The sequence below is a fragment of the Rhineura floridana genome, chromosome 7, assembly GCF_030035675.1.
Source record: "Rhineura floridana isolate rRhiFlo1 chromosome 7, rRhiFlo1.hap2, whole genome shotgun sequence".
NCBI classification, from domain to species: domain Eukaryota; kingdom Metazoa; phylum Chordata; class Lepidosauria; order Squamata; family Rhineuridae; genus Rhineura; species Rhineura floridana.
In genome coordinates, this window is record NC_084486.1 from 105581966 (window position 1) to 105604099 (window position 22134).

Below are 22134 nucleotides of genomic sequence, written 5' to 3' on the forward strand. Positions count from 1 at the left end.
TGTGGATTTCCTGCTGTGAGCAGGGTTTGGACTCAATGGCCTACAAGGCCCCTTCCAACTCTATAATTCTATGAACCGCAAGGGCAGCCCCACATACAGGTTGTTACAGTAATCCAGCCTGGAGTTTACCAGTGCATGGACAGCAAGGGTCAGGCTATCCTGGTCCAGAAACAGCCACAGCTCTCTTAACAGTTGAAGCTGGTAAAAGGCACTTCTAGCCACTGAGGTCACCTGGGCCTCTAGCAACAAAGATGGATCCAGGAGCACCTATTATTGTTCTCTAATATAAAGAAATATTCACAGGAGAAGTTAGATGTTGTTTTTCCCTTTTCTGAGCTCTGATTGGCTTACTTAAAATATTATTTTCCACCTTTCCTCAAGTCAGATGCAGTTTATAAGAATAATATAATACATTAAAAATAGCAGTTTATCAAAATAACAAACAATAATAAAAGTCAGCAATTAAGCTATTTAAAAGACAGCTGCAATAAGAAACACCATAAAAACAGTGTTTCTCAAAGGATGGGCTGTGGACCACTAGCGGGCTGCAGAGTTGCTTTTGTTGGGCCACTGACAAACAGCCCTGCTTCTGGCTGCCCCCTGCTCCATTTCCTGCTGCTCCCTCTGGTTACCTGCTTCTTTCAACTAGGAATGGTCAAATCTGTCATGTTTGATTTCTCTCAACTTCTTATTTTTTGAAGCTTAAGTTCAATTCTTCACATTTCCACATCAGTGTGCGATTTCAAAAAAAGGTCATCATGAAAATTCCATAGCATTTTTGTGTGAATGTCTCCTAATAGACACATTTTTGTATGTAGCTTTGCCTAATAAACTCATTTTTACAAAGCCATTTCCCCTAATGTGATGCATTTTATCATATGTTCTAGGGCTGTGCATAACTTCTCTGACCCAATACAGGACCCCATTTTGGGACAACTTGACCCTGGCCAATCTACAAACTTTTCTTTATTTAATTACAGGTGCAGGGTCCTAGTTTGCATAAGGACTGCAGTGTGCAGGAAGAGGAGTTTTAACTCTCCCTCCTTCCCAGCTGCGTTCCTAGTGAACACTGCCTCCTGACACAATATAATTAGCCTAAGGGAAAAAGCTCCCATTGGAAGTGATGACAACAATCCCACACATTGAAATTCTGATTAAAGTTGCTATCCATACCTGCAATAAAGAAAACCTCCAGATGTAGTTGATAGCTGAGCATAACAAGTAACATCTGTCATAACTCTTAGATTCACCACATCAGGTCTGTCCTTCATAGCTTTTGTTCAGCTCTGAGTACTACACTTCTAGGCTTGATACTTTGATTTCTGACACTGACAGCATGGCTCTTCCCCCTCCCCTTTAGTTTTCCTCCCACAAGGGGGAAAATGGAGATCTTGGTAACTTTATTTTCACAGAATCATAGAATCATAGAATAGTAGAGTTGGAAGGGGCCTATAAGACCATCAAGTCCAACCCCCCTGTTCAATGCAGGAATCCAAATCAAAGCATTCCCGACCGATGGCTGTCCAGATGCCTCTTCAGTGCCTCCAGTGTTGGAGAGCCCACTACCTCTCTAGGTAATTGACAGAGCTTGGAAGTAACTAGTTACAAGTAACGAATTACTTGTAATTTATTACTTTTTTGAGTAATGAGTGGGTAACTTCATTACATTTTGCTGGTAATAGAACAAGTAGTAACTTCATTACTTTTGAGGAGTAATTGTAATGTTTCCAGCATTACTCTTGCACATTACTTGGGGGAGAGCAGGGGAAGTCTTCTGCTCCTCTGATTTGTGAATAAAAATCATGTGCTTCAAATTGGGCTTCCGTGCAGCGTTGTTCTTCCTTCGTGCTCTATGGGTGCTTAGGAGGTGACAAGAGGAGGTGGAGAGCGAGATGGGATGGATAAAACAATTGTTTAAAAATTGACAGGAGTGGAAGGAGAAAGGAGCTGGAGGCAATATATGTGTGTGTGTGTGTGTGTGTTGGGGTATCATCATTGCTGGGTTTGGGGTGAGGGGATGTGAGATTCTGTTATGTCATTCTGTTAATCTTACGGATAAAAAAAAAATTCTACTACCCTCTGTGTGTACGTGCTTATTTTTAATGTTTTAGGCTACTTAGATGTGCAGCAGCCAAGGCCAGCACCTTGTAGGTAATTTTTTTTTAAAAAAGTAACAAAAATGTAATTGCAGCAATTACTTTTGAGTAAAAGTAAAGTAATCAGTTACTTTCAGAGCAATTGTAATTGTAACAGTAATTACTACTTTTTGGGGGCCATGCAACTGTAATTACTTTTTAAAACTAATCTTCCAAGCTCTGGTATAATTGATTCCATTGTTGTATGGCTCTAACAGTTAGGAAGTTTTTCCTGATGTCCAGTCGAAATCTGGCTTCCTGCAACTTGAGCCCATTATTCTGTGTCCTGCACTCTGGGACGATCGAGTAGAGATCCCGGCTAGCTAAAGAATTAGTTGGCTAGCCAAAGAATTTTTTTTCGTTTGCTTCACAGTTCTCATATCTCTGACTCTCTCATCTGACAAAATTTTTTGGTTTGTTTTCAACACATTGGCGGGCACTGCTGAGGTTAGATCCTTTTGATCTAGTGAACTGATCACTATGCAGTTGTCTGCTGTGGTGAAATGTCACATCTGCAGCTTAGAATATCTAATGGTGGTGGAAATACTCTCAGACCCTGGGTTGGTCCTACTCAAGCCTAGTCATTAGGTCCCCCAAGAACAGGAAGAGCAGCAAAGGTTTCCTCTTTTGGCTGAGACCTTGCTTGAGCAACAAGGCCTTTCTGGATCTGGTGTGTTCCCCACCTCTTACCCCTTAGGACAGGGGTAGCCAATGTGATGCCCTCCAGATGTTGTTGGATTACAGTTCCCATCATCCCTTGCCATTGGCCACATGTCCAAGAAATTGATCAATTGTCTGCCCTGGATGAGTTGCACTCCCCTGGAAGGAGCAGGCTTGCAGTCTAGGGGTGCCTCTAGATCACTGGAGGTCCAGGTGGTCTCAGTGGCTCAGAGTGACTAGTGAGACAGCTGAAGCCATTTCTGGATTGAAATAGTTTGACAATAGTAGTTCAGGCATTGATGATGTCAAGCAGGGCCTGTTCTAAAGGGTGGCCAGGTGGGGCACTGGCCCAAGGGCCCCTGGAGCTATGGGGGCCCATGAGGGGCCCCTCCGCTCACCTTCCATAATCCGCAGCAGCAGCCGTGGATCGCAGGGCAGGAGCTTCCGCCTGCCCACCATTCCCTCGCCCCACCTACCTGTCTCCTGCCTTTTATTTATTTATTTATTTATTTATTTTATTTTATTTATAGACCGCCCATAGCGAATAGCTCTCTGGGCGGTGAACAGCAGAGTTAAAATACAAAGTTACAATAAAACATACAAGGTCACAATAAGGTAGAGTAAAAAACATTGAATATAAAACATGAATGTTAAAATGCCTGGGAGTATAACCAGGTCTTAACCTGGCGCCTAAAAGAAAGTACCGTAGGCGCCAGGCGTATCTCCTCAGGTAAGCTGTTCCATAGTTCGGGGGCCACCACAGAAAAGGCCCTGGATCTAATAACAATCCTCCGGGCATCCTGATGGGTTGGTACCCGGAGGAGGGCCTTAGATACTGAACGAAGTGAACGGGTAGGTTCATAGCGGGAGAGGCGTTCCATCAGATATTGCGGTCCCACACCGTGTAAGGCTTTATAGGTCAAAACCAGCACCTTGAATCTGGCTCGGAAACAAATAGGTAGCCAGTGCAAGCGGGCCAGGACAGGTGTTATATGCGCGGACCAATGGGTCCCCATCAACAACCTGGCTGCCGCGTTTTGCACTAGCTGAAGTTTCCGAACGGTCTTCAAGGGCAGCCCTATGTAGAGCGCATTACAGTAGTCCAATCTAGAAGTTACCAGAGCGTGAACAACAGAGGTGAGATCGTCACTGTCCAGATAGGGGCGTAGTTGGGCTACTAAGCGAAGATGGTAAAACGCATTCCGCGCCACCGAGGCCACTTGAGCCTCAAGCGACAAGGAAGGGTCAAAAAGGACCCCCAAACTACGAACCTGTTCCTTCAAGGGGAGTGTAACCCCATTTAGAACAGGCTGAACATCCACCATCTGGGCAGGTAAAGAGCTCACCAACAGTGTCTCAGTCTTGTCTGGATTGAGTTTCAGTTTATTAGCTCTCATCCAGTCCATTATCGCGGTCAGGCAACGGTTCAGCACATCAACAGCCTCACCTGAAGAAGGTGAAAAGGAGAAGTAGAGTTGCGTGTCATCAGCGTACTGATGGCAATGCACTCCAAAACTCCTGATGACCGCACCCAGAGGCTGCATGTAGATGTTAAAAAGCATGGGGGACAAGACCGACCCCTGAGGGACTCCACAATGGAGAGTCCAGGGTGTCGAGCAATGTTCCCCAAGCACTACCTTCTGGCGACGATCCGCTAAGTAGGAGCGGAGCCACTGCCAAGCAGTGCTCCCAGCTCCCAACTCCGCGAGCCTCCCCAGAAGGATGCCATGGTCGATGGTATCAAACGCCGCTGAGAGATCAAGGAGAATCAACAGAGTCACACTCCCCCTGTCCCTCTGCTGACAAAGGTCATCATACAGGGCGACCAAGGCTGTTTCGGTGCCAAAACCGGGCCTAAAACCGGATTGAAACGGATCCAGATAATCGGTTTCATCCAAAAGCGCCTGAAGCTGGCCGGCGACCACCCGTTCCAAGACCTTGCCCAAAAAAGGGACATTTACCACCGGCCTGTAGTTGTTCAAAACATCTGGGTCCAAAGAAGGTTTCTTCAAAAGAGGTCTCACTACTGCCTCCTTGAGACTACCAGGGACTACTCCCTCTCTCAAGGAGGCATTTATCACCTCTTTGGCCCTTCCGGTGGTTACAGCCCTGCCGGCCTTCAGCAGCCAAGATGGGCAAGGATCCAGGGCGGACGTGGTCACCCGCACCATTCCAAGCACCTTGTCCACTTCCTCAAGCTGCACCAACTGAAATTCATCCAACAATGGAAGACAAGACCGCGCTCTTGCCCTTAATGAAGATGGCGGCTGAGGTTTTCCTAAGGTGCTGAAGCCCCTGCTGCCATCTTGGTTGATGGCAGAGTTCCACGCGTGTAGTACGTATGAGTGCCATCAACCAAGATAGTGGCGGAGGCTTCATTCCCTTAGGGAAACCGTGGCCACCATCTTTGTTAATGACAATGCTAAAAGACAGGTAACAGGTAGGTGGGGGCATGGGGGGGCTCCACGCATACGTGCGCATGTGTGTGCACGCACACATACACCCACCAGGGCCCAGGGAAAGCTGATGCCCAAGGGCCCCGGCATGCCTGGGGCCTGCTGTGATGTCAAGATTGGATTAATGCAACACATTCTATGTGCGGCATCCTTTGCATTTGGTCCAAAAGCTACAGTTACTGCAGAATGCTACAGCATGATGCTGACAGAAGTGAGAACCTGTCAGCATATAAAATCCTTGCTCAGAGATCTCCACTGGTTGCTGGTTCGTTTTTGAGGCAAATTCAAAATGTTATTAATGTTATATAAAGTTCCCAACAGCTTGCACCAGTTTATTTGGAAGATTGCTCACCACATATGTTCCCAGTTGACCACTTAGATCCATGGAACTGGCATTTTTACAAGAGGCTCATGATGTTCATTCTGCACTTGTAAGACATCAAGCCTTTAGTGTGACAGCACCTACACTTTGGAACTCCCTACCCATTGATATTAGGCAGGCACCTTCACTGTATTGTTTTTAGCACTCGCTAAAACCTTTTTTGGATCCAGGAAGCCTACCTAGGCATGTAATTTTAGTGTGCAGTTTTGACACATGATTTTAGTAGGTGTGTTTTAAAATTACTGATTTTATTTTATATTTTTATGTAACTTGTTATTAATGTTTTATTTTTATTGGTATTTTAAATGAATATTTTAAATTGCATACTGTAAATTTCTTAGAGGTCTTTGTTCTAGTCTACATAAATGTTGTTAAACAATAAATAATAAAATTGGCCATGCTGACTGGGGCTGATGGAGTTGAAGTCCAATAATATTCAGAGGGCAACATATTGGCTATCTTGGCCAACTCTTGACTCCCAGCTCCAGACTCACCTCTGTCAGATGCCTATGGCTTAGCCTAGATTTGGGGTATGATTTTGTGGGCCAGATGATGGTATAGGCATCATGTGTATTTCACACTGGAAAAATTCAATCATGGCAGGGCAAGGAGGTATAATTACTCCATGTTTACTCAGAGCCACTATGGATTAAACTGAGGGGGATATGAAGTAGCGGGTATGGAGTAGGGATGGGGGAGAAATTCAGTTAAGTTCACATTGCAAGCCAAATCTATCAAACTTGCACTTTCCGAAACAATATGAGAACCAAAACCCAGTCATCCTTTGAAATTAACGCTCATTTGAATTTTTCATTGCAGTTCACCAAGCAAACAATGTTTATGAAAAAAGCATATATTAGGGGAAAGTGTGCATAAAAAGGAACATATTAGTGAAAATAACATGCAAAATGCATTATATGATGAGAAATTACTTGCAAAAAATGTGTACATTAATCAAAACTGCCTACAAAAACTTGTTTGTTAGGAGGTATTCAAATTAAAATATTGTAGAATATTCATTTTAAAAAATTGCAAATTGCTGCAGAAATGTGGATAACTGAATTTAAGAATGGGCAAATGAGAAACTGAGAGAACAGAAACCAACAGATCTTTCCACCCCTAGCATTGAGTGCACTGCGTGTGTGTGTGTGCATGGTGAAGCTTTCTTTCAAACAAAAACCTAAGCACTCCTCAAAAAGACCAGATCTGATAAACTAAGATCAGTATGTGTGGTAGAGGGCTCATACCACATACATATTCAATCTGGGCAGGCAAAAATACCAGGCAGTACTGATGGAATGTTGGCACCTAAAGTAGCTGTGCGGCATCCCACAGTCTCACAACAGGATGAAGAAGAATGGCTATTTGCTGTAGTAAATGCTGCTGAGTAAGCAGTGCAGAATTTAGCTTACATCTTCCCAAGGGTTTGTTTCAAGCTTCTGCGTTCCTTGAAATTTGGCAAATGGTTTATTATTGTACATCCTATATGTTGCTCAGCCTGAAGTGGTTTAATGGACAAAGTATGCCCCCAAAGCATATAACAGCGTTTCCAAAAATGACAACATTGTTCAGGCAAGAACTATCACAATTTATAACAATAAACATTTGACCACATTTCAATAAAGTGCAGGTTAGAACAAACTCTTGCACATATTTATTCTTTGGACTTCAGACTCTTTTATGTGTTTTGGTTACCTATGCCCTAGGCAGTGTCACTTGAATGCAAAGAATTTACCCAGGCAAAATAGTGTTGCTGTTCTGTTTCTGGCTCTATATTGTTTCAATAAACTTTTATGAAGTTATTTTTAAGTGCTTACAGTCAAAGTAGGTTGAAGCATTGCCATGGCATTGTGTCATTAGAATGAATTTGTGAATTTGTAATTCACAACTGACATATAGAGAATAAAGTTATCAATGCCCCCACACAAACAAGTTCATATTCACTTTCTTCAGTCACAATTGGGGGGGGGTGTTATGTGAACCACAATTTTTGTGTGAGCCACTGCAATCAGTAATCAAACTATCTTTCCATACTTATCTTGCCCTTATGTGTTTCTAATACTACTTTGCCAGGTATCTGTGTACTCTGGGAGAAAGCCATTTTAAGTTGTGTTGGCACTTCCTAGTGGTGATGCTCAACAGTGGGACTTACATTTCTTTAAGGGATCTAGGCAGAAATTATAAAAGCAAATACTGATAATATTATAAGAACTATATTGATTTACCATTACTGTTTGTTGCTTAATATTAGACATAAAAATGCAAGAAGCTCGTATTTATTTATTTAAGGCACGTATACCCCACCTTTTAGCCTTAAAAGCTCTGTGAGCAGCTTGTGAAAATCAGTACTAAGATGGTCCCTGCCCTCAGACTCACTGTCTAAAAAGACATGACAGATGAGGAAAAAAGTGTCGGAATTTCTCTATTGAGATGCGTAGCAGAGTTGTGTAGTGCTGCGGAATGGAAAGTATTGAGCGAGCTTAGTGTGTGTGTGTCTGAATCTTTGCTAAGATTCTACCTTCCCTGCAAATCAGTCAGACAGAGACTTTAAGCTTTAAAATAAGAAACAACTACTTTATTCTGGAAGTACATGCTTGATAGGAAAGAGTTCTATATCTAGCTAACTGGCTTTGCTGGAGTAGCCTGCACTGGTCCCAGTGCTGGCCTTCATCCTGGTTGAGAGGAGAGACAAAGAGAAGATGTCTGCTCCCCTCTCAAGAGAAAGAGAACACAGAGAAAGGCGGGAAGGAACTGGGATCAAACATCCTGTTGCTTATCAGTCTAGCAGGGAGGGAAGAGACGGCAGAGGATCAAAGGGATAGCTATAGCCTCAACCAGCAAGAGGTCTAGCTCTCTAGCTACCCTTATTAACCCCATGCAGCCTCAACCCACCAAGCTGGAGTTGAACCTCATACATTCAAACAAGAAGAATAGGAGGGAAGAGGGAAAAGCAAGCTCAAGCACAAGCTCTTAAAGTTACAGTTCTTATATTGCAATTATATAGTTCTGTCTGTACAGATTCTGGCCATCTGGAAGAGTAGCAACTCCTTGCTGATATCAGTGGTGGTTTTGGCAATCTTCTTCTCCTCAGAAGCACTCCCTTCCCCCAGATCAGATCCAGGAGAAGAGTAGTTGACAATGTCCAGGCCAGGAAGGCAAAGCAGCTCTTGCTCCACAGTTCTCCCCTCAGGCAGCTGATGTGATGGTAGTTGAAATCCTCATAGGAGGGGGCTTGATGGAGTTACTCTCCTCCCTTGTCAATGACAGTTCAAAATGGTATTGATATATAAAGCCCCTAATGGTCTGGGACCCAAATACTGGAAGGAAAACCTTCCCCTGTACCAGTCTCCCCACTTCCTAAAATCTTCAGAGCAGGCTTTTCTCTTCAGTCCACTTCTGGGATCAGTACATTATGCAGGGACACAAGAAAGCACCTTCTCTGAGGTGCTGTTCCTGCTAGTGGAATGCCCTCCCACTAAAAATACATTTGGCACTGACCCTTCTGTCTTTCAGCACAAATCCATTTGACCAGGCATTTATAGGAAATTAAGAGGGTTTTTTTTTTTTTACTAACAGTATGTATCAGCTCTGTGTGGACCCCAAATAATCCCAGGACAGTTTCCAACATATAAAGTGACTCAATTCAAATCCATTTAAATAATACAGCCAAAAAAAAAAAAAATCAAAACACTACTGCAACAATAACCAATTGTTGAGACCAATAACAATGGTATCTGCACTGTACTCCACTCAGATATCTGCTATGATGAAGGGCAGGCTATAAATCAATCAATAAAATGCCAGTCCTCCCCCCTCCCCTGTGCTACTGTTTCTGGGGAAATACTTGGGTTTGGGCATGGACATGTCTCCAGAGAAAGTCACTTCCACAGAACTCAATACTTATCCTTGTGATGAAGACTTACTGTGGGTATTGTGCCTACAGGGTGGAGTGGGACCACAGTAGGACAGCAAAAATATCATGTGAACCTGTACCTTGATTAAAAATAGTCACAACTTTTTTCTCTATATGTAACTTGATTGACCTATATAATTCAGTTAGTATACATCTGATGAAGCTGAGTGATTGAATCTGAATCTGCTAGAGAGCTGTGAGGTGGCTGGCATGAACATTCAGTATATGACATTCAATCTGTGATAGCCCATTAATCTATACTAGACACTTCAGTCATCAAGTGATGCTAGCTGTTAAGAGCCCAGAACAGACTAAAGGAAAAAAAGAAGATTCTGCTGGATCAGGCCAAACTGCCATCCTGTTCTCACAGTGGCCAACCAGATGTCTGTGGGGAGCCCACAAACAGGACCTAAGTGCAGCAGCATTGTCCCCACTTGCGATTCCCAGCCACTACTATTCAGAGCCATACTACCTCTGACAGTGGAGATAGAACATAGACATCATGTCTAGTAGGCATTGATAGCATCAATAGCATCAATAGCATCTAGTAGGCATTGATTCTCCTCCATGAGGCTTGTGACACTAAATTATTCATTCATTTATTTATTAGATTTATACCCCACCCTTCCTCCCAATGGGAGCCCAGGGCTCCTACAATAATGACAATTATTGTACAATAATGACATTGTTTTAATCATTCCCAAACAATAAAGTTTTCAATATTTATGTTTCCTAGATAAAATGTGCTTATTCTGGCAAAGGTTCAAACACACGGGAATTTATGTCAGTATGGGGTGGCCAGTGCTTTCCTGTAACCCACTGTTTATAATATTGGTGCCAGGTTTGAGAGCAGAACCATCTCTGACTGGACAGCATTTTTAAAAATTAAAAATAAAACAAAAGCAAAGAAATGTGCTCAGGGCACTTTCCTAGGATGATTTTGAATTATTATACTCTCCTGGGGTCCTTGAAAAATACGCTAGGCTATGATCGCTTTTGAGCCATTGCCAACTTGCCTGAAATAGGGGGAGAGGTATAAGATGTGGCTGGTTTTCCAATTAGCTTTTCTCTTCTACAGTAAGTTGCACAGCTCTCCTTTTTAAGTGACAAAAATATTAGGAGCTTCAAAGATGTATATTTTCCACTGGGATTTATGCCATCATTTTATCTAATTATTTCATAATTATGGGGAATAATTGCACCAAATGGTGATCCAAACTACAGCAGAACAATATTTCTTTCCTACAGAAGTCCCTAAAGAATGTAAAAGCATCTGAATCTTTGAAAGGAAGAGGTTATTGAGCAGTAGAGTGGCAAAATCCTTTCTTGCAAATCCTGAATCGGGTGAGTGTGGAACTTGTTAAGCAACTGTTGGGGATGAGTGCAGATGAGAGCAATGTGCAAAAATAGCAGTCTCAGGGAATAAATGATGATAAAGGTATAAACTATAAAGTGTCTTATCAAGATTCAGCCTCAATTTATTGCCCCCCATCCAGCCCATCACTGCTTCCAGATACCTGTCCAACACCTTCACAGCTTCTCCTGATTGCAATGGAATGGAGAGATAGCATCATCAGCATACTGATGGCACCATGTTCCAAATCCCCAGATGACTCCCTCCTGCAATCAGGCATTAACCATTCCTTGGACCCATACATTCAATCCTCTCCATCTAGATTTTATCAGTCATGATGGGCAGAGATCAAGAATGCACATTTTCGTCCTCACCAGTGCATGTGTCCTATCCAACATCTCCAGGCTGTAATAACCGAAACTGAACCCACAAAGCATAATTTGATGTTGCTCCCGAGATCTCCAACAAACCTGAAACAATTGTGGCATCAGGTTTAGCATGGATCAGAGTGATTTTGCTTTCAAAGTGATGCACAAATCACTCACAGCAGCTATTGAGTGGCCCATTGTCAATGGTGCCATGCTGGCGTGGACCAGCTGGTTCATCACTCTCAACAGCTCTGCTGCTCAATTCACTGAGGGTGCAATAAAGGCCAAGAGATATGCTGTCCTTGCTGCCACCACTGCCATGTGGTAGGAAAAGCTGTATACTTGTACCTGTATTCAGTCAGTTGTGCTGCCTGCACTCTAGCTGACACCCAGCCCACTTCATTGCCTAGAGCTCCTCAGAAACCCAAGGAGCCAACCACATTGGCTATCCTTGCACTAAACAGTGACCAAGAATTAGCCAATGTGTTCTCTTTCCTCCCCTCCCATCCAGAAAGCACTGTTCCCTGATATACTCTCATGGCTGCTCATATATAATTTTATTTTTTTATTATTTATTAAATTTCTATCCCACCCTTCCTCCCACAGGAGCCCAGGGTGGCACAAAAGTATCTATGGGCAATAACTGGGGAAAATAAATCACTGGCTCTCTTAAAGGCTTTTATATGTCAACCATATTAAAGTATATATTATATTAAGAGACAAGCACTTCCAAATACCTAGAACTCAGTGGATAATAGGTGTAACCAACCTTTTTGTAATACCCGACATCTTCATTAGCTCCAGAACAGCCAAATATAGGATCATCTCTGGGCCAATATCACATTATGGCTTGGTTGGTAAACTGAAAGTAATATTCTTCCCAAAAGAGTTTTAAATTTATATACAATTAATAATGTTTTTTAGATTTGAGGATGCAAACCTTAACACGCATACCTGGGAGTAAGTCCCATTGAATTCAATGGGACATCTCTGAGTAGACATGGCTAGGTTCATGTTGTAAGTCATAAATAACAGAAAAGTTTTCTGATGGAACATCCTTGTGAAATGGCTGCCTCTGTTTTAAATGTGTCACTCATTCCCTTGACCAATTGTTCAGTATAAAAGGAACTTCAGTGCTAATGCTCTATCTTTCAAAATATTCTTCTAAAAGTAATGTTCAGGTTTTGCTTTGCTGGAATGTGACCTCGACATTTTTCTATTTTCTATTCTGTTACAATGAATTTTGGTTTACAGAATGATCAGTAGTGATTGTGAGAGGTGTTTTTCTTAGTGATGAGGTGCAGAGCACTTCCTCTGAGAAGAAAGAAAGAAAACTGGCCAAGCCTATCCCAACCTTGTGACCCTTGAAATATTCACATACTTTGGCCTTTTTCCCAGCTTCGTTGCAGCTGGAGAGCACCAACGCATAACATTGTTGGAACTTCTCCTGAGAGTTCCATAAAAGGATAAGGGGGTAAGAAAACAAAAAAATGAATGTAAGTAAACTCTGAGGTCTTCAATGAATCTTCAGAAATGGGAAAGTTGCCAGTCACAATGTTATTCGGTCATCTGACAGTGTAAGTGAAGACGGTCGGTATTTATGTGCATACTTACATCTGGCAAACATCTAAGCTGATACGAAGATACAAATTTGTTTGATCTGAAGTGTGAAGAGGTCTGTCTCTTTATAAATATTGTGATTCATGATAAGTAGGAGTTGTTAAATTGTCATAATAAATTCAGGTTTCCTTATTGCTGATGCAAAGGGCTGAATAATCAAGCATCTTCCATTTATTTCTTTTCTTGGACATTGTATGCCAAGAAAAATGCACTCTGAGTTTTGGCATCTTACCTTCTTGCTGATAATGAAAAAATAGACTTGAAGAAGGGTTCTGGTGAGAATTTCAGATAGTTTACAATCTCATCATTGAAACAGCCTCCAAGAAAATATTTAAGTGCAAGGTGCTTCTGTTTATGTTTCTGACAGCCACTGCCTTTTCCAGGATATGAATTTCATTTTCTTCTCCCACACATACACACACAACAGTTTGTCAGCATTCCATGCTCATTGAGCATGCTCAGTCTTCATTGGGCTGCTTTGGGGTCTCATTTCAGAGGGTTTTTTTTAATCTAGAGATTCCTCTGTATACCAGCAAACTTTGGAATTCCTCCAAGTCAGGTGCTACCTTCCTTTTGCATATGGATGAGATTATTTCGGCTACATAAGGATCCACTTTTGGAGAATTAGATTTTGTTTATTTATTCTATTTATTTATTAAGTGGGTGGGGCAGAAGCAAAAGTGGGCAGAACAATTGATGTGAATCCTATCTTTGTACAGCAGGCTACATTCCACCCATACAAAAAATAAGTCTCTACGCACACCCACCCATACCTCTACATCTTCTATCTAGGCAAGCAAGAGGCCCCGAGCTCCTTCAGGAGGAAAAGTGGGGTCCAAATTTGATAAATAAATAAACAGGGTGAGTAGGGGGTATATGGCAGAGGGCAAGAGACCTAGAGGCCTGAGGTTCCCTACCTCTGTGGATTTTAATGCTACTTTGCTTGATTTAAAGTAGTGTTGTGATTGTTCAGTTGCATTTAAAAATGTATGTTCATGTTTTTATATTTATTGTTGTGAGCTACCCTAGGACTGTGCTGATGAGATAGAAATACTAAAAATAAACAAGGTTTGCTATATTTGTATGAGACATGTGCTTATGGGTGGATAGAACTGGATTTGATTTTCCATAGTGGCTATTGCATCATAATAGTCATGTTCCAAGCATCAATTCAAATGAAGCATTCAGTCTTTCCTCTCCCTGTCCTTAGCTTTTTTTCTCGGTGTGTGTGTGCGGGTGTGCGTGTATGGAGTATTTCCATGATGGTGCTGGATGCATTTTCTATCAATCCTGGGTAAATGGTATAGTAGTTTATTTAATATAGCATGTAGAAGCCATAATATGTGGACTTGTGTATTGTGTGTGATTTTGAATTTCTGGTAAAATGTCATGAAGAATTTCCATGAGTTGTGTGGCTTAGAGAAGGTTGTAGTTTAGTAAAACCTGTTTCAAGTTAATTGAAGCAGCAACTTCTACTTACTCTGTGCATCCAGTTTCTAACCATAGCTTTAGGAATGCCTGCCTGCTGGCTTTTACTTGCCCTGAGCATAGTGATGGGTAAAATTTCTGTTTCTCCCAGTTTCTTATATGTTCAATCATAAGTTCAGTTCTCCACATTTCCACATCAGTGGTTGTGATTTTTTTTAAAAATCCCCATGAAAATTCATCAGCATTTTAATGTGAATTTCTCCTAATATTTATATATATAATTTTGCCTAATATAGAGCAATTTGTATGTTATTTTCACTATTTGGATTTAATTAATATATGAGTGTGCTCTTGTATATGCATTTTTGTGCACATTATTTATTTATTAGATTTATATCTTGCCCTTCCTCCAAGTAGGAGCCCAGGGAGGCACTTAGCTGGGGCATTGTACTGCAAAATTCAGAGAGGTGTGAAATTTGAAAGGTGACTGTGTTTTGGCATTGTTTCAGAAAATGCAGAATAGGTAGGCTCACATTTAAATGTGAACCAAATTGAATTTCTCCCCCATCAATGAGAGCATCAATCTGTTTTAGTGGCTGAAGGACTCTGGAAATGGCTTTACATGGGGATCAGCATCACAAACTGCACAGCTGGTGTTATTTGACCGGTCAGTGGAACCACCTCTTCTATTTCCAAATTGTATTAAGTGTTGAAGTAAATGATCTAAATGGAGTTTAACAAAGGGGAAAATTTGGTATCCCTTGTCTTCAAGAACCGCCTTTGCCCATTGGAGAGACTTTCAGTGGTTACAAGAATGGAATATTTTTCCATAATAATTTAAAGTAAGCATGCATAGCTGTAAAATTACAGAAAACACTGAGCCAAAATGAGTTCAATGCTGGAACATATAAAACCTGCACAGGAATATGTTGATGTGTTATGCAGGTGGGAAGAAGTTGTTTGGGTTTTCTTTTTTAATATATTACTGACTTGAATTTGGAAATACCCAGAAAATGAAGCCTGGAGTACATTTGCAGCCTGATTTAGGTCCCCAAAATTATATGTAGCTGGATCATAACATTAATTTGTATTTGCAATATTTGTCGTATATAGCCCCAACTCTTGTTACGAAGGGACCTTGAACTTCCTCATGAGCAGAGCTCACTAGAAATCCAAATTCCCCAGAAGAGAACAGCAGGATATTTTGCTGGAGTTACTTGCACGTCACCCCCCAGAACATGTATAATTTTACTCTTAACCCAATAACACATACACTGAAAGTAAAATGAAGAGTGGTTTTATTAAGAGAAGGAACAAGGAAAAATATTGCAGTTTACAATTGCAGTTAACAATGAGTAGTTTTCTAACTATTATTCATTCATTCATTCAGCAACACTGGATAGACTAAAGCAAAAAGACTAGCCCTATAAACACTTTCACATTAAGCTCACCCACACAGAAAGAAAGGAAAAAGGAAAGGAAAAAGGCCCAGATAGTTGCATATACCTTTCCTGGAGAGTTGCTGCAAGCCTAAAGTTGAGAGAGAGAGACTTTCGTATCTAGCCCAATGAGCAAAAGCTCCACCCTTTGTAACCAGCGCCAGATTTGAAAGTTCTCACCCAAATCCATAGCTCTGAAATTGTCCCAAAGATGCTAGCGTGCGTTCATAAGAGAAGCAGTTGTTGCAGCCCCCCAGAAGATGAACTGCCTTCCCCTTCTCACTCCTCATGTTTTATACCTTTTCCTAACTAAACTGACCCCAAAGTAAACCCAAAGTAAATGTCTCCAGGAGGATGTGTACCCACTCATTTCCTGATAAGTTCCCAGATGATAGGTGTGATCTCCCTGCTGTAGATTCCTTTTTTTTTTACAATAATTTTTATTCAAATTTTCATAAAACATACAAAACAAAATCATAAAACATTCAAAGACAAAAAACAAAACAAAACAAAAATGATTAAACAAAAAAATAAAATGTTGACTTCCCATTTGTTGCAGATCAAATCAGTTATAGGTCTACAATATACAACAATCCTGTCTCTTAAATTATATTATAAAATCACTTTCCTCCAGTAGTTATCTTAATTAATCATCAAATCTCATAAACATTACTTTATTCTTTCCACAAAAAGTCAAAGAGAGGTTTCAATCCTTTAAGAAATATATCTATCAATTTTCTCCAAATAAACATGTCGATTAATCCATCTCGTTAATAATAATAATCATCTTATTGTCATAACCATAGTCCAAATAAACATATCGATTAATCCATCTCATCAAAATCTGTTAGGTCCAATAATTTCAATAGCCATTATTCCATTATCCCTATTAATTCCATCTTCCATCTTCAATAGTCCTGTTAAGTCCAGTAATTTCAGTGTCCAATCTTCCATTATCAGTATTCCATAATAATCTTGCTGTCATAGCCATAGTCATATAATAAGAGTCTGATGGGAATTTCCTCTATCCCAAATATTTTCTTGCCATCCATTCTGAATAAGTTGCTGAAATATTGTTGTAAAGTCATATCTCTGTTCTTCTTTTTTACAAAATGCACTGGCTCATCTCTTGAGAGCTTTTCCATTGTCACATGGCTGCAGTTAATTCCATAGATTTTCTCTATATCAAGCTCCATCACGTCATTCCAGTCCAGAAGATTATCCAAGCCATTGATAACTTTATCTCTAATATCTTCATTAATTTCTTCAGAGATAACGTTAAATTCCAAACAGTAGATTTTATTTCTAATATCCATAAACTCCAGATCTTTTTCCAATTCCACATTTGTTCCAATCTCCAGGGCTTGTATCTTCCCTTTATTTTTTCTTTTCTCATCTCTGATCTCATTCTCCTCTCTCACAGGATCCCCTATTTCTTTAAGCTCCTGCGTCATTTTGCTCAGTTCAATTTTCAGCTCCTTACTGCCCTGTCGCAGGGTTTGTTTCGTTATCTCAATCTCATCCATTATTTTCTGAAACATAATTACTTCCAGATTCTCAGCCACTTTCTTGATTGCCATTTTTAAAACCACAAAAACAAAACAAAACAAAAATAAAGTAGAACCACTTCTTATTTCAGCAACAATTGGGTTAATATTCCAGGCTTGATGACATCACAGTATAAACAGAGCAGCCTGCCTTATCTCTCTATGTTCAAGAATACAAAACAAATTTAGTTCCCAGCATCAAAACAGTTAGTGGCGTCGTGAAGAAGCAGATTCGTCAAAATAAAATAGACCAAAAAGAGAATAGTCCCAGACAATATAATGTTCCTCGGAATAGAAATCCCTCTTCTCACAGCCTTTCTGCAGTGTCCGCCCGGCCTTGTCTCCCGTAGAGAGGGCGAAAAAACCCCCCTAAAGTAACATGATGAAGAAATCCTCCTTCCGAACCACTTCTTCAGGCCCCGTCCGCACCTTCAGCAGCCGCTCCTATACGGCGGGCCCCGTCACCGCCTCTCGAGTCAGCGCCTCTTACGCCTCCTCCGGCTATGGGGGCAGCAGGTTTGGAGGCGGCGGCAGCGCCAGCAGCTTCCGAGGGTCCTCCGTCGGCGGCGGCATGGGGGGTATCACGGCCGTCAGTGTGAACAAGAGCCTGCTGGCGCCGCTCAACTTGGAGATCGACCCCACCATCCAGCAAGTGAGGACCAAAGAAAAAGAGGAGATCAAGACTCTCAACAACAAGTTCGCCAACTTGATTGACAAGGTTCGCTTCCTAGAGCAGCAGAATAAAATACTGGATACCAAATGGAGTCTCCTGCAGAATCAGAAAACCACCCGAAGCAACATGGACAGTATGTTTGAGGCCTACATCAACAACCTGCGCCGGCAGCTGGACGGCTTGGGGCAGGAGAGAGCAAGGCTGGATGCTGAGTTGGCCAACATGCAAGGCCTTGTAGAAGAATTCAAGACTAAGTATGAAGATGAAATCAACCATCGTACTGAGAAGGAGAATGATTTTGTCCTTTTGAAGAAGGATGTGGATGAGGCCTACATGAACAAGATTGAGCTGGAGTCCCGTCTGGAATGCCTGACTGACGAGATCAACTTCCTGAGGCAGCTGTATGATGAGGAGCTGCGTGTAATGCAGTCTCAGATCAATGACACTTCTGTGGTCTTGTCCATGGATAACAACCGCAGCCTGGACTTGGATGGCATCATTGCCGAGGTCAAAGCACAGTATGAAGACATTGCTGCCAAGAGCCGGGCTGAAGCAGAGAGCATGTACCAGATCAAGGTGAGCCACCACCCCCTGCACACATACACCTGGTTTACTACTGGGTGATGAGGGCTGGGCTGGGTTGGTGAGAGTCGCCACTCATTCTTCGTTTTACATATAAATAGTACATTTTAATGTGTACTATTAATATTTATTGATGTATTTTGCTGCTATTTTGATTATTTTTGTTTGATTCCATTGTATTATTGTATTTATATATTCTCTGATTGCTTTATTATTATGTACACCGCCCAGAGAGCCCTTGGGCTTAGGGCGGTATATAAATTAAATAAATAAATAAATAAATAAATAAATAAAATTCTGTTTATATCTTTAGAATGCACTTCCAGGACAGCTTTTTGCAATAGAAACAGAGATAAGCTGTTAATTTCGTGAATAACAGAGAAGAGTTATAGCTCACCCAGAAGTTCTTTAAAGCTGATTCATTTGACAAATCTCTTTTTGCTGCAACAATTTAAACCAAGTAAAAAAAATAATAGAAAGAAGGGTGCTTGCCTGTTAGTCCGTTTTCTCTTTGAAGAAAAGATAAACGTATCGCATTAATCAGATAGAGCTTGTTCGGAAGTCTGTCCGGCATTGCTGGCTGGACCTTTTCTCATAAATTAATGAAATCCAGTCCTCCCAACAAAAACAGGCTTTTGAGGTTGATCTCTACGTTTCTCCCTGCCCGGGAGAAATTTCATCAGTCAAAAAAAATGTTCTGACTGATTTATATCTGAATAAGCTTCTTTTGAGGCGGGAGCCCGTCTCAAAAGCAGGCACAAGCGAAGTCACCCTTCCCGGAAGTCTCTGCTGTAGATTCCTGATGATTCCTCAAGGTTAAGATTATCATAATCCTTGTGTAAAACAGTTTCTTTGTTTGACAGGAGTTTATCCTGTCTTCTCCAAAGGCTTAGAAATGCACAACACCTCCTAGTTTGAAAGGAGCCATTCTGTTTCCTCCTGATGGCCTAGATTATCATAAACATTTCCTTTGTTTGAAAGGAGCGCCTATTCTTACTGGGTGACAAATCCCAAATTTCCATGAGTCAGGAAGTCTATACCTTCAGGCATTGCAAGATATGTACTCAGAGGTCACAGAGGGGCTGTTTCCCAGGAATCTTTGCTGTTGTAGGCCTTTTCAAACTCTGGTTCACTGAGATGAATCAAAGATTAAAAATTCCAAATATTTGATACCTCATAACACTCTCCCCTATTCATTTTCTTTTCTTCCCTGACAGAACTCACCTACAAAGGCTATTGATGTTCCATCTGGGTACTAGGGATGTGCTAGAATTCTGCCCAATTCAGATTTGGTAGCAAATTTTCAATTAATTCACTTATTCTGTATAGTTGCAGATCAGATTTTTATGTAATGATTTTCCACAGCTATTTTTGAAAATAGGTGTCAAAATATCGGTATTTCTTTTAAAATTATTGACATTTCCTTACAGAATATAAATATTAATATCAATTTTTTGTGAGGGAAAAATGGATTGGTAAAAGCAGTGGCTAATGGACAAAGAAAAAACTTAAATTGATACCAGCCTGTTGGGTTGATGAAATACTTTCAAACCGACCAATGGATCCTATCCCTACTGGGCACACAGACTTTGCTTTTCTAATTCATTATTAATTAAGAGCAACCAAGTTCTGAGACCTTTTCAGAAGCATCACAAGAAAAAAAAGATGATTACATTCCATACATTTTGTGTGTCCAAGGCTGATATCCTATGCAATCCTTTACCCGCTCACCTAGAAGTAAGTTCCACTGAACTCAGTGGGAATTACTTCTGAGCAGAGTTTACATAGGACTGAGCTATATCAGTGCTGGCCACACATCTACTCAGAAGTAAGCCACATTTAATTTCATGGGACATACTCCCAACCAAGTGAATATAGGGCTGCAGCCTGAAACAATGAAGCCTGTCAGTTTTCTGGAGTCCTACTTATAATTTTGCACACAACAGAACTCCTGATTCTAAATCTATTATGTAGTTTTTTCATGTCCACTTTCATTTCCCCCATTTTTGGCTCTCATCCTGCATTTCCTCTTTCCCTTGAGTGCCCCTAATCTCCTGAAACTAAAACCTCTTGGTGGTGGGAGGACGGGGTATTAAAAATAAAAGTTTCTTAAATTTGTTAACACAGTAGTCATTTGCACTCATTAACTCTGATTGCTAATTAATAGGACCCACTGATGTATTTAGACAGCAGTTTGGTAATGAAATCATTTGTATTGATTTTAGTTTGGCTTTTGACACTTATTTTGATCAATTTCTTTAGTAAGAACTGAATAATTTGCTTAGGAAGTTGCATAATTGATACTGATGTGCAGACTGTAAGACAAAACAAAACTTTGTCTATTTTCTTGCCCAGTAAGGAAGAAAATATGTGTGTGAACAGGGCCGGCTCCAGGAATGCCAGGGCCCTTGGGCATCAGCTTGCCCTAGCCCCAGTGTATGTGTGTGTGTGTGTGTGCCCATGCACACAAGTGTGCACACACACATGCGCCCCACCTACCTGTCTGCTGCCTTTTACCATTGCTCTTAACGAAGATGGCAGCCATGGTTTCCCTAAGGGGATGATGCCTCTGCCACCATCTTTGTTGATGGCACGCATGCATGCTACGTGTGTGTGCTATGCGCATGCATCTCTGCCATCAACTAAGATGGCGGAAGGGGCTTCAGTACCTTAGGGAAACCGCGGCCGCCAACTTCGTTAAGGGCAATGGTAAAAGACAGCAGACAGGTAGGTGGGGGGCGTGGGGGTCTGCGGATCACAGAAGGGGAGCGGAGGGGTGGCTGAGGGGGCCCCTGTAGCTCCAGGGGCCATCGGGCCAGTGCCCCACCTTGCCGCCCTTTAGAACCGACCCTGCATGTGAACGAGAATATATCTTCAGAAGAATTTTTGTCTTTCTCTGGATTAGTCCTTTAGGAACAGAGTATTATGACATCTTCAAGATCAACACATCGATAAAGACATGAACCTTTGTTTTCTAGAGCCTGTTTTGTTGGATACATGAAAAGTTATGAAAACATGCACCACAAAAATTTAGTTGTGAAAGTGTCAAATAACATTTTTTGGGCAGGGTGAAAATGTTGAGGCTACTGAATTGATGTGTGTGTGTCAAGAATCGGTGGATTTCAGTCTCTATTGAGACCTTGCATCTTGTTTCAGAGTAGGAAAGATTGTACATGGAAATATCTAGAGATGTAAGAAAGGGACAAGTTGATTTGGTTCATGGAAGAAATGGCAACGTTCTTTTTTTTTTCAATAATTTTTATTCAGATTTTCATAAAACATACAAGACAAAATCATAAAACATTCAAAGACAAAAAACAAAATCAAAAATAGTTAAACAAAAAGAAAAAAAGAAAAAAAAAACAAAAATAAAAAGTAAAGAGTAAAATATTGACTTCCCATTTGTCAAAGATCAAATCAGTTATAAGTCTATAATATATAACAATCCTGTCTCTTAAGTCATATTATAAAATCACTTTCCTCCAGTAGTTATCTTACTTAATCATCAAATCTCATAAACATTACTTTATTCTTTCCACAAAAAGTCAAAGAGAGGTTTCAATTCTTTAAGAAATAT

At 41.0% G+C, this 22134-nt stretch overlaps 1 protein-coding gene across 1 annotated transcript; it reads left to right on the forward strand.

Moving 5' to 3' along the window:
* The first annotated feature begins 17650 nt into the window (after positions 1-17650).
* On the forward strand, positions 17651-18704 carry LOC133388483 (keratin, type II cytoskeletal 8-like). The gene has a single exon (XM_061634439.1). It carries the CDS (start codon positions 17682-17684, stop codon positions 18597-18599), a length of 918 nt encoding a protein of 305 aa, XP_061490423.1. The 5' UTR covers positions 17651-17681; the 3' UTR covers positions 18600-18704.
* The last annotated feature ends 3430 nt before the right edge of the window (positions 18705-22134 follow it).